General features: G+C 41.0%; 1 protein-coding gene across 1 annotated transcript; it reads left to right on the top strand.

Moving 5' to 3' along the window:
* Positions 1 to 465: 465 nt before the first annotated feature.
* LOC100015187 (carbonyl reductase [NADPH] 1-like) lies at positions 466 to 7,469 on the top strand. Its single transcript, XM_001365302.5, has 3 exons — positions 466 to 1,353; positions 2,309 to 2,416; positions 6,803 to 7,469. The coding sequence occupies exons 1-3, from the start codon at positions 1,065 to 1,067 to the stop codon at positions 7,237 to 7,239; spliced, it is 834 nt and encodes a 277-aa protein (XP_001365339.2). The 5' UTR covers positions 466 to 1,064; the 3' UTR covers positions 7,240 to 7,469.
* Positions 7,470 to 13,386: the final 5,917 nt, after the last annotated feature.

Raw genomic sequence — 13,386 nt, 5'->3', positions numbered from 1 at the left:
AACTCCTCTCCCCAACTCCAAGAATCCTTTCCCCTTTAGTACCACATAGTAGGTGTTTCTTAAGGGCTTCCTGACAACTTATCTCACGGGGTTAACTAACTGTTCATCTGCTGTAGAGACACATTTTCTGAGCTCTCTCCCACGAGTTCCTTAGATCGCGGATGTCTCTTGGTCAGTTTGCTCTGCAGTCACACCTGGTCCATTGGAGGGTTTTAAGGGAAGCGAATTAGGGGGGAAGCAAATATTTATGAGCTAAATAATTATGATAGAGAACAGAGAAGGGGGAAACCAAAAATGGAGCAGCCCTTTTCAACCTGAAAAAACAGAACCACCAAAGCATTACAGAAGAACAAGTCTTGAATCAGGCCAAGGGAGACAGAGTAGCGCACAAACACAGCACACAAAGCCACAGCTGTGACACTCGGGGAGCAGATCTATTTATACACTACAAAGTAGAGCCAAAGAGAAATAATGGACTGGTTACAGAGAGGTTGTAGTTCCAGGGTAGCGTGCCTGAGTGCTGCCTAAACACTGCAAGAGAAACTAAGAAGACATGAGGACTAGAAGAGCCTTGAATACACCCTATCCAGAGTGCTGAATGGGCGCTTGCAGGCCTGTTCAAGTCCCGGACAAAGATCAGACCGAGAGTCCTTTGGAGGCAAGTTCCCTGGCAAGGGAAAAGGAGGGGTTTCTAAAACTCGGTTGTCACTTCTTCAAGGTTTGGGGTTTGAAGTGTTTGGTTTGTGGCCTTTTGCTTTCCCTCTCCAGGAATTTAGGGTCGTGGCCACCCCGGGCTTAACTCTCTCTCAGCGGTGACTCAGAGAAAAGGATGGGGAAGTGGAAAGGAGAGCTGGGCTTACCCACATTTACCCTCCTCCCCTAGTGTGAGGGAGGAGGAGCTGCGCCCGCCCGCACGCCCGCCCGCACGCACCCTTTATAAGGAGGGTCCTCAACTTGCAGCTCTGCCGGCTCCACTTTCTCTGACAACGCCCTGCAGCATCCTCAGACCCGTTCCCCGCCGGTGTCAGCATCTCCAGGCTCTTGTGCTCTCCCGCAGCAAAGTCATGTCCTCCAGCAGCCGAGTAGCCGTGGTGACGGGGAGTAACAAGGGCATCGGCTTCGCCATCGTGCGCGATCTGTGCCAGAAGTTCTCGGGAGATGTGATTCTCACGTCCCGGGACCCGACGCGGGGCCAGGAGGCTGTGAAGGAGCTGCAGGAAGAGGGACTCAACCCGATTTTCCACCAGCTGGACATCGATGACCCGCAGAGCATCCGGACCCTGCGGGATTTTCTCAAGGAGCGCTACGGGGGTGTGGACGTGCTGGTTAACAATGCGGGAATCGCCTTCAAAGGTACGAGACCTGGGAATGGAGTGTGTGTGTGTGTGTGTGTGTGTGTGTGTGTGTGTGTGTGTGTGTGTGTGTGTGTGTGTTGCATTTCCTTCTCCAGTGGATCAATGCAAACAAGTTCAGTAATTTGCCCACTGAGCCACTTAGCTGCTCCGAGGCAAACAGAAGTTAAATTACTTGTCCAAGGTCACACAGCTAGATGTCTCTGGCTAAATTTGAACTCAAGTCAGTCCTGACTCCAGACCCTGCACTCTGTCCCCACTGAGTCACCCACCTGCCCCTTCCTCGCGAAATTACTTTCTATCGTTTTGCTTGTATCTCCTTTGTGTTGCAGCCTTACTGTAGAGAGCCGGACGGTTCATTCTTCTTGTACCGTTTCTTCCTGGCTGACTTTTGTTTGCACGCAGTTTTGTGCTTCTGGGAAGACTCGTTGAAGTTGTGACTTTTGTACCTTCCAAAGCATCCTGGTGCAAATTTCCACCTTCTGAATTTCACAAGGAGGTTCTTGTCTAAGTAATGTTACTGGACCCCGATTATGAGGTCTTGTGTTTATTGCCAGAACTTTAAGCCTCAGAGAAAACTTTCAAACTCGGTCTCTGTAACACACCAACTCGGCAGGGCATTTGGGGGCATTTTTCATTTTTGCTTCAACTTTTTAAGTGTCCTAAAAGTTAGAGAGCTCGGACTAGAGTCGGGAAGATCTGAGTTCAGTTACATCTTCACACACTTGCTACCTATTTTCTCTTGGGCAAGTCGTTTAATCACTTTCCCTGGGCAGAACAAAAGCACCTACCTAGAAGGTTCTTGGGTGGGAGGATCAAATGGCATGATAGTTGTAAGGTGTCTAGCTCATTTTCTAGTTTAAAGTTAGATGAATTTCTTTGCTTTCGAAAGAGTAAAATTCGGGGTGATTCCTGTTGAACTTATTCTTCATTTTCTTCCCCCTCTCCTTCTATAGTCACTGATACCACACCTTTTCCTATTCAAGCTGAAGTGACCATGAAAACCAACTTTTTTGGCATCAAAGCTGTATCTGCAGAATTACTGCCTTTAGTAAAACCTGGAGGTAAGTTCGTTATTTGGAATTCAAACTTTCACATGTATACAAGGAGGAAAAATGCAGAATGACCAAACAATCTTTAAGTAGTAATAAAAGATCTGGGTTTCTGACTCCAATTCTAAAAACAATTTCTTCGTTTATTGGCCCAGTTCCTATAATTTCTTAGCACCACTCCTAACTTTCTTTGATAATCTCCTCCCTTTTGATTCAGGGAGATTGGCAAATGCTTGATTCTATTACACTAGTTATGTAAGTTATGACTAAGCAAAAAATAAAGAGGGAGGAGAATAAAAATACCTGTATATCGACTCCTCCCTCAACAAAAGACAGAGAATTCCAGTCCTTTTTTTCCCATAGAAATCTGAAAATTTATTTATTCCAAAAGGAAACAAGTTTGACCAAGTTTTCTATACATTTTAAATTTCAGACCTCTATCTGAGGGTCTTTATTTTGTCTTCAGAAGTTTGTTCTCTAGTATCTCCTGTGTTCCAGGCTGACTTTTATTAAAGCACTTTAGTCCATGGAAACCTGCCTTTCTTTCTTTTGAACCCCTTGAAATCTGCTTTCTCAAAAGCTAGGATACATGTCAGACTATGTTATCTTTAAGAAGAGTATTAAAACCTCTAATTGTTTATTGTTTTTTCAAAAATGCCTTTGTATACTGTTTGTTCTCAGTCTATCTCAAAGGGTGGCCATCTAAGGATAATTGTACCAAAAAGGAAACCGATTTCCTTTTCTTGTTTTTCCTCTTGGTCACACTATAAGTGGCCCCATGGACAGGGTGATTCCTTCAACAGATTTTCTTTTCTTTAAATACCTCTGTTGGGTAAAAGGAGGAGGGCACAGAAAAATATCAGATGTAGCAATACAAAATCACATTTGAGAGCTATTAAGATACTATGTACAAGCAATATGGAAACTTTGGGCAGAGACAGTAGTCAGCTGGGACAGTGATCAGAGGGTGAAGGACGCCTTTGAGCCTGTCTCAGATAATCAGAGATGAGGGGAAATTATACACTACATCATAGGTAGAGCAGATAGCATGAACAAAGACTGGAGTGTGTAAAAATGGAGACTTGAATCCAGAACTCTGGTCCCCAGAAGTCCTTGCTCACTTCCCAGAATGCTTTGTAATCACACTGAATTCTTACCTGGGCGAGATCACAAATTATTATTTAAAGAAGTTCTCAGCCTACTGAGGGTTTCTTTCCTACTTCCACTTCGGAGCAGATGCTTCTCATGATGTGAGTGAAATTTGAATGGGCCTCTCGGCCCTCCTAGCACGTGCTTCTCTTACTTGTATATTCTTAAATTCCTTATCTTAAATAAAACTCTAAAAACATAATATTCCTTGCAGAAAGAAACTAATTTCTACCTGCCTCAGTTTCCCCAAATTTTAATCTTTACAGTTGAATTTTAACTGTTACAAGTGAAAAGGAGATTTTTCTTTGTTTGGTTTTTCCCTTTTTTCTTTTCTTTATAGATTCCAGGCTCCTCAAGGGAAGAATCCTCTTTTCTTCATAAAGTGATCTCCTAGCCAGATTCCCAAACCTCTTTTAGGTGGTTTTGCATAAACATTTTTACACATACATTGCCCATTAGATTGATGGCTATAACACTCAGGTCTTGTATGTTCTTATCACTTTGCCTCCTCACTCTGTAGTGTTTTTCCCGAGGATCTGAATACAAGAAGCATCTTATTGATGTGCCTCTTGTGGGGAACTTGCTCGGGTGTGTTGGAAAAATATCCCAGAGTTGGTGCTGTATATAAAGTAATGGCCATGATATAGTTTTGAAAGTTTCTGTTTGTAAAGGCCCCAGAAATGACAGAATATTGGACCCAGAAAGAACTTCAGATATGATCAAGGGTAATAACCCTCCTCATTTTTCAGATACGGAATCTCTCTGTCTAAGAATATTCCTTTAGAATAAAATACTGCTTACAATTCCAAAGGATTCAAGGACCCTGATCAAGGTCAGTCACTTACTTGGTGACAAATCTATTGAGACATATAATCTGACTTCCAATCCAGTGATCTTGACATTAATAAAATCCTCTGAGGGAAATTGACTTTACCTTTTAGCCCCGATTTCCTTATCTATATTAAAAGCCCCATAAAAATGTCATGTTCATTCTTACCATCTCTCATATAAATTAGCCCATTCTAGGGTTCTTCCCAGGTGCCAGAAAAAAGTATTTGCATGATTTATCTACTCTGTGCATTTTTGTTAAACACTCAATGAATGTTTCGTACTAATAGCTCATTGATATTTAAATGACTGTTTAAAATGAATTGGTATTGACAAAACTAAACTAGATGAGATTAGGAAAAACTCTTTTTAAAAAATAATAAATAAAAAAGATGAAAAGTATTATGATCAATGCAATTGCCCTCTTTGGCAGATGACAAGGACGATGGGTGGAGAATGAGATATCAATTGGTTTTGCTTGATCATATTTATTTGTTTAAAAGGAAGGCTTTTATTTGGGGAGGGATAGAGATAGTGAGAGGAAAAACGAAAAAAGTAAAAGAAGGAAACAAAAAGGAATTTAATTTAAGGGGGGGGAAGAAGCAAGCAAGATAAATTTCTGAATTGATCAAAGAAAACAGAGGGACTATTGGTACCACATCATAACATATTGATTAGCATATTCAATTTGATTTATGTTTCATGAAAAAAGCCTGTTCTACAAAGTAGATCCATGGTTGTTCAAGTAATCCTCATTTTGTGCCCTTTAAATATGGAAATGCTCACGATGAACAACTTTAGGTTCATAACAAAATATTTTTAATATGATATTCCTGAATCTTCCACAGCGTGCCCCTCTGTGATGCCTTCTCACTCTGTGGAACTGTCCTGGGTTCTTCAGGCTATCCCAGTAGATTGTAAGCACAGCAGGCTTCTTTCTTGTTGAAAACTTAGCACCAGACTGACTGTTTCCAAACAACCATTTTACTGAACTGTAATGAAACTCATCCACTGTACATTGTTCAAATGGTAATAAATGGGTTGGTTTTTTTTCGGCCACAAAACTTATGCAAAAAAGTACAATTAAAAAATGGTCTGTAGGCCTGGGTGACTCCCTCCCAGTTTTGCAGAGATGGTGGCAGATTGGATAAAGGGGATAGAGTGTTAAATACCATAGTTTGTAGATGATTCAGAGACTTTAATTTTGCCACCCCTACTCTGAATGTGAGAGAAGTGTCTGATGCAAGGAATGGGTACGGAGGGAACTTTGGATTCAGCTGGATCAGAGATCTGTTTGATCCATAATTCAGATCTTGAATAAAGCTTTACTTCAGTGGATGCATGATCTCATCCATGTGGGCAGGCCTTCCATCAGCGTAGACTGCAATCCCTTTCTGCCTTCTTATCTTGTGTGTTTCTTGCTTGTTAGAGCATTTTTTAGATATCAAAAGTTTTTTCTTCCTGGAAAAGAAAAGATTAAAAGAACAAACAGACTTCATACTACTATGAAAGTACTACCTAGTGTTTACCCAGGAGCTTCTTATTCAGATTCCTGAACAAATTTGGACATGTTGGTTCAGAGGTTATATTGTTCTCCAACCGAAGGGAATTAGGAAAGGTGGAATCAGCTTGGAGGTCTACTAGGTTCACCAGTGGAGAGCCCTCAGGTATCAGTAAATACTTTTATAAGCCATCACCTTTTCTCATCATCTACCTTTTCTCATCTCTACTCCCTTTCACCTATTTTTTTTTAAGCTGGGTGACAGTTTTCAATCAAAAGTAATTTCTGAGGGGCAGTTGAGTAGCTCAGTGGATTGAGAGTCAGGTCCAAAGATGGGAGGTCCTGGGTTCAAATTTGACTTAAGATATTTCCTAGCTGTGTGGCTGTGGGCAAGTCATTTAACTCCCATTGCCTAGCCCTTACCACTCTTCTGTCTTGATTCCAAGACAGAAGGTAAGGATTAAAAAAAAAGTCATTTTTGCCTCTTAATACTAAAGATATTTGCAAAGATAGCTGCTATGGCTAAGACCTATGAGCTATATGGATTGATTTCATAATCAGTTTGACTGAAATTTTTCTCTTATTGTATTAGAAATATTTCATTAAACATTGATTAAATATTGATAGACAGGTACAATTCTTCCATACGTCATTGCCATGTATGTTTATTTATACAGACAACATTGTGCCTTGGTGCATAGAAACACTTTTTATATTTTTCATTTATTTCATTTATTATGGTCTTGCAAAATAATTTTTAGATATGTGAACATACCTTAATTCCCCACAATGCTCAGATATGTACATGCATCTCAGTGTCATGACAATTAATGAGGATATATCTATAAACTTTGAATTCTTTAGAGGAAAGTTTTCAAGAACACGACTGACAAGTTGTTTTTCCATATGTTTCATCATAGGCAGAGTGGTGAACATCTCTAGCATGATGAGCTTACGTGCTCTTGAAGGCTGCAGCCCAGAACTACAGCAGAAGTTTCGCAGTGACACAATCACAGAGGAAGAGCTGGTGAGGCTCATGGAAAAGTTTGTGGAGGATGCAAAGAAAGGAGTGCATCAGAAGGAAGGTTGGTCCAACAGTGCTTATGGAGTGACCAAGATTGGAGTCACTGTGTTGTCTAGAATCCATGCCAGGCAGCTGAATGAGCAAAGGAAAGGTGATAAGATTCTTCTGAATGCCTGCTGCCCAGGATGGGTGAGAACTGACATGGCGGGGCCCAAGGCTACCAAGAGTCCAGAAGAAGGAGCTGAAACCCCAGTTTATTTGGCTCTTTTGCCCCCAGATGCTACAGAACCTCACGGCCAGTTTGTCATGGAGAAAAGGGTTGAAAAATGGTAAACTTCGTTTGTGAATCCATTCTAGTAATACTAGAATGATAAGTATCCTGGAGTTGATTTAAAAGTATATTTAGAAAGAAATAAAAATAAGGGTATATTTTCGGTTGCCTACTGATTACATGATAGATTGTACAATGACTAAATATCTGTAATGTTGTTGGGAAAAACACAAAATTGAGATTGCTTAAATGGAATAAAAGATTTTCAAAAAACTAGAAAGAAATTATTAAATACTCTTGAAGTTTTAGTTATTTGTGACCAATTTCACATGCAGAATTTGCTTCATCACAGAAACAGGTAACACATATTGAGTATGAAGAAGAGCAGCTAACCTTTGAATGCTCTGAGGAAAGTCAAGACTGGCCATGAGATGAAATTGCAGACCCCTCCATGGCATAGCCTGAGGCTGCCTAAGATCAGGAAAAGTCTTATGTTAAGACTGTATCCACTTGGATCAGCTAGTTAGTACTGTGGAAAGAGAATCAGGCTTAGAGATAGGAAACCCTAGGTTTAAATCTGGCCTTAGACACTTCCAAGCTGTGTGACCCTGGGCAAGTCATTTAACCCCAATTGCCTAGCCCTTACAACTCTTCTGTCTTAGAATTGATACAAAGAAGGCAAAGGTTTGGTTTTGTTTTTTAAATTCCCACTCAAGGAGAGACAAGAGACAGGAGTTGGATTCAACAGAACCAGAAGGAAGTCCACTTAACTTATCCCCTGCTGCTATTCTCCCCTGCTTGACCAAATTCTTCCTATTGTTTTCCCGATATTTTGGCACTACCCACCCAACCCTGATATGTCCACCAAATACCTGGCCTGACCACTGCACCTCATTCTTTCTGAGTTCATTGATTCCAAAATAATTTTAGTGGGATCTTATTTTTTTATTATTGGAGGCCTTCTGTGACAGAGGCTGGCACTAAAGAAAAGTGCCAGACTGAAGAGTGTGTGAATTTGATCACCTTGATGGGGGAAGGGCCCCAGGAGGATGGCATATTAAGGAGAAGCAGAAGGTTCCCTTCTGAAGAGCAGTTGGTCTCTCAGTCTGGAGAAGCTGAATAGGGAGGAGTAAATAAGATTTTCTCCAGAGGGTTGCCCACCTTTTCCCGCTTGTGACTGGAAATCCTTCCCCCCAAACATTTCCCAATTGAAAAGACTATTGAAGAGAAACTTGAGAAAAGGTATTTTGAATCTTTATCAGATTTTACCTCAGCTCCTGATGCTCTGGGTCTGAACTATGGCCAAGGGGCCAAACCCAGGGTAAGTCAACCTGACTATCTCTCAGGGGGCGCAGACTGCCAAAGCCTGAATCCCCCACCCCAAACTTAAGGAGGGAGGGAAAAGGGTTTTAGTTAGAGAAAGGGACTCCCTTTCCCCACTTTACTTTCTCATTCTTCTCCCTCCTCCTCTCTTCCTTTATTTTACCCTGATTGAGTTAATTGACATTAAAGTAGTTATCTTTTCCCTAAGCTTTGAATCAAGGGTGAGTGAACAGCTTCAAGGGGGAGAGACATCTTCTTAAGAAGAAATATTTAAGTCTCTAGTAGTGGAAGGGTGACAAGAGGGACAAGAGCAAATCTGGGAGAGCAGCCATAGCTAAGGAGTGAAAGGTGAAGGGTGAAAATCTTCAAAGCCCCTCTCCTCTCTCTGAGCCAACCCTAAACATCAGCTGTCTCTCTCCTAGATCCTGTTTCCTTTACCAACCCCAAACTTTCCTCCATTACATCCGGCACCCCAGGAAATAAAAGAACCCCCATTTTAAGAAAAGCTTTACTGATCAACTGTTACCAACCAACAGTTGTAAATCCTCAGGCTAGCAGCCATTGTCACTGGCTCTGCCTAGGGGTTTCCACACAGAATCAAAGACATCTTGATTCCTGGTGGGGGGGAGTAGAAGCCAGTCACCAACTGCCACTCTGGTCAGTTGGAAAACTTAAGAAGTGAGGCCATTGTAAAAGGGAGGTTGTATAAGGGCTTATAGGATCTAGCCATCTTAGATCCTGGTTGGAAGCAAAACTTGTAGAGACAACAACCATTTTCTAACTGGGAAACATGTTCCAACTAATACTATGGCCAGCTGTGGTAGGAGTAATTGGCATTTATTGGTGCTACTGTACAATATACAATACAGTGGCTAGATAATCTGGGAAATTTATCACTATGACTATGGATTGGACACAGATATCAATAAATTATCTAGATATGAATTAACTCTGGCAAGTCATACCCCAAGTCTATGTTGTGTTTATGCCAATGACTAATATCTTAAAGTACATCAAAGCTGGAACCAACCTGATTTTCCAGAAGAGACCTGTGAAAACTTTGGTGATTGATTAGAACTCTTATTTGAACACATAGCCATTTTGACTGAGATTTGTCAGGAGTATATGAGTAAAAAACAAGAAAACAGGGGAAAGAGGAAGGGCATGGTGAATGGGGAACTGACTACAGAAGATGTGACTGTGAATACTAATAAGGACTCTGGGACTGATAATAGCAATACTGGGACACCATTAGGAGCAGTAGGGGAAAGTGACATGGCTAATGATACAACAGCAAAAAGCAACAAGGCACCAACTAATGCATTTGCTAACAATCTTGCAAAGGCTCAAAAGATTATGCCTTTACGTGATGTAGCCAAGGTCACTGATAACTCTAGAATCTTACATGCAAAGGTTCATAAGTCATTCACCACCCATGACTTAGATTCTCTATGTAAACATATGCCTAAATTTTTAACAGAGCCCCAGCTCACAATCAAAGAGCTAAAAAGAGCATTTTGCCCCCATGAACCGGACTTAGGATGTAGAAATTCTTTTATCTGAACTTTTTACACCCCAAGAACATAAAAACTTTATTGAACAAACTAGGAGAAATTCCTCACTTACAAGCTGGCCAGAAGTTTTTGAGGATCTGGATTTTTCTAATCCAAGATTAATGACTGATCTTAAAAAATGCAGTGAGGATCTATTGCAGGGAATGAAGCAATTGTCTGAAAGATCCAATGCATAGGGAAAATTTGACACATTATCCCAAGAAAAAAATGAACACCCAAGGGCATTTATGGATCGCCTTACTGAAAAAATTGAGGGGCTGTTGGGCTTTAACCCTGATTCAAAAGAATCAGAGGCACATGTGAGGAGACAATTTCTTAAGGGCTGTGATAAGCACTTGAGGGATTTCTTCAGGAACTACTTCCCTAAGTTTGATAACTTCTCACTTAATGAACTCAGGGACATTGCCACCTATCCACATGATAACTAAGTAGAGCAGGAAAGGGAAAAGGAAGATCTAATGAAAAAGCTCCAAGTGACCATTGAAACATTAAGTCAGAAAGAAATAGAGGAGGTTAAAAACCTGGCTACAATTAAGATATTTAACAGACAGACCACACAGTATTGACAGACACCCCAAAGTCAACAGAGGGTGCAAAGAGACACCAGAACTTGCTTTTTATGTTCTCATCAGGGACACATAGTGAGAAACTGCCCAATGAAACATCGCCACGAACAGGGCCAAAATAAGAGAAATGGAAAAGGTCAAAATTCATATTATCAAGGAAAAGTGTATATTAACCATTAACAGACAGGGACAGAGTAGTTTAGGGTGGAAAAGGGAATGTTATAACTAGAGAGGTAACATAGGGACAGAATAAACCAGATTTCAATTGATATAAGTTTATATATATATATACATATATGTATATATATATGTATATATATATATAAATGTTATGAATTATATACATTGGAATTAGTATCACACAAAGCATAGGATAGTTCAATTTTATTTGAGAGTTAAATTTTTTTATTGATTGCAATAGGAATTACTTTGTATTTAGAAATAAAATTGTTATATTGTAAAAATTTTGTTGGCACATAATCCTAACCCTCTTCCCACAACTCAGTCTTAGCATAAGATAGGAACTTGGGTTATCAAATAGACAGAATAGGATACGATTTATTATTTTGGGAGGGGGGAGGTTAGATAGGAACAATAAGTAACATAGATAGATTAGAATAGACATAGAAGGTAAGTAACTGGTGTGGACCAGGGTGGCATCACATGGACAACAGGAAATGGAGAATTGTGACAGAGGCTAGCACTAAAGAAAAAATGCCAGGCTGAAGAGTGTGTGGATCTCATCACCTTGATGGGGGAGGAGCTCCAGGAGGATGGAATCTTGAGGGGAAGCAGAAGGTTCCCTTCTGAAGAGCATTTGGTCCCTCTGTCTGGAGAAGCTGAAGAGGGAGGGGTGAATAAGATTTTCTCCTGAGGGTTACCCACCTTTTCCTGCTTGTGACTGGAAATCCTTCCCCCCCCCCAACATTTCCCAATTGAAAAGACTATTGAAGAGAAACTTGAGAAAAGGCATTTTGAATCTCTGTCAGACTTTACCTCAGTTCCTGGTGCCCTGGGTCTGAACTGTGGCCAAGGGGCCAAACCCAGGGTAAGTCAACCTGACTATCTCTCAGGGGGCAAAGACTGCCAAAGCCTGAGTTCCTCTCCAAACTTTAGGAGGGAGGGAAAACGGTTTTAGCTAGAGAAAGGGACTCCCTTCCCCCACTTTACTTTCTCATTCTTCTCTCTGTCAGGTATTCCTTTGTATTACCCTGATTGAGTTAATTGACATTAAAGTAGTTATCTTTTCCCTAAGCTTTGAATCAAGGGTGAGTGAACAGCTTCAAGGGGGAGAGACATCTTCTTAAGAAGAAATATTTAAGTCTCTAGTAGTGGAGGTGGGACAAGAAGGACAAGAGCAAATCTGGGAGAGCAGCCATAGCTAAGGAGTGAAGGGTGAAGGGTGAAAATCTTCAAAGCCCCTCTCCTCTCTCTGAGCCAACCCTAAACATCAGTTGTCTCTCTCCTAGATCCTGTTTCCTTTACCAACCCCAAATTTTCCTCCATTAAACTTCCCTCTGATTTTGTATGGGAAAGAGGTCCTTTGGGGAGTTTGCTTGGGAGTTCACATGGCAAGTTAATATTTATTTTGATATGAACAGGTATTATTGACTTTAAGTCAAAGAACACAGGTGTTGATTTCTTGAGGCTGTCATCTTAAACAACAGGAAATGTTTGGTGAGGATCAGGAATGCCTTGGAACAGCTCCACAGGTGGGGAGAGAAGAAAGAAGGGTTTGAGTCTGGGAAGGGTGAGGGAGCAGAGAGAAGGGAGACTCCCAGGCAGGAATAGAACTACATAAAAGATAGATGCTCTGGGACAACAAAAACACTTTATTAGAGGGGTCCCAGCACCTCAGGATTCATGCATGTGCCAAAGAACTAGGCATTCCCTGCCTCCAAACACTTCTCCACCTCTTGTTAGATGCAGGTAGAGTCAAGTTCCCTATGTACTTCCCCTTCTTTCCTTATTCCTCATGGGGCAACAGAATTCATTTCAGTAGAGCAAACTAGTTTCCCCTATGGATGACAGGGCAGCAGCAGTAGCCTATTGGTGCCAGTCTGGCCTGAGTCTAAAATGACAAAATTTCTGAACCCTAAATGCCTCCTGTCTGACAAGAGTTGCAGGTTCCATGTTTAGAAGCTGCCCTACTGTGTGCCCCCTTCCAGTATAGACAATGGGGACTGAATTCAGACACAGATGCCCTGTTGGCATATGTTCTTCTCTACTGGGTAGAAATAAAGCACAGTTGGCTCCGCTGCTCTTCATTTGGATCCTCATACTATAGGGGCTCTATTAAACATCTTGAGCGACTCACAAGGTGCAAAGAGAGCTCAAAGGATAAGAGTAATAGACCTGAATGTGGGAGGACCTGAGGTCAAATCTTGCTTCAGACACTCACTAGATGCAAATCATTCATTTTCTCTAATTGTTTCCTGATCTGTAAACTGGGTATTATCACAGTACCTACCTTGCAGGACTGATGTGAGGATTAAATGAGATCATGTTTGTAAAGCACATTGAAAGCTTAAAGATACTTGAAGATATTATATACTTGAAGATATTAATGCTATAGTGTTTTTATAACACTTATAAGCCTGATTTTCTTTTTACACTACTTTATGTTTATTATCTTATTTATTCCTAATAAGGGGAGGACTGCAATTATGTGGTACAGTGGATAGAGTGCCCGGTATAGTATCAGGAAGACATCTTCTGTAATAGTGAGGGGGACTTAGAAAGGGAA

Source organism: Monodelphis domestica, chromosome 4 (assembly GCF_027887165.1).
Source record: "Monodelphis domestica isolate mMonDom1 chromosome 4, mMonDom1.pri, whole genome shotgun sequence".
Taxonomy (NCBI): Eukaryota; Metazoa; Chordata; class Mammalia; order Didelphimorphia; family Didelphidae; genus Monodelphis; species Monodelphis domestica.
The sequence above is the reverse complement of the archived record's forward strand: the minus strand, read 5'-3'. Positions and strand labels throughout refer to the sequence as shown.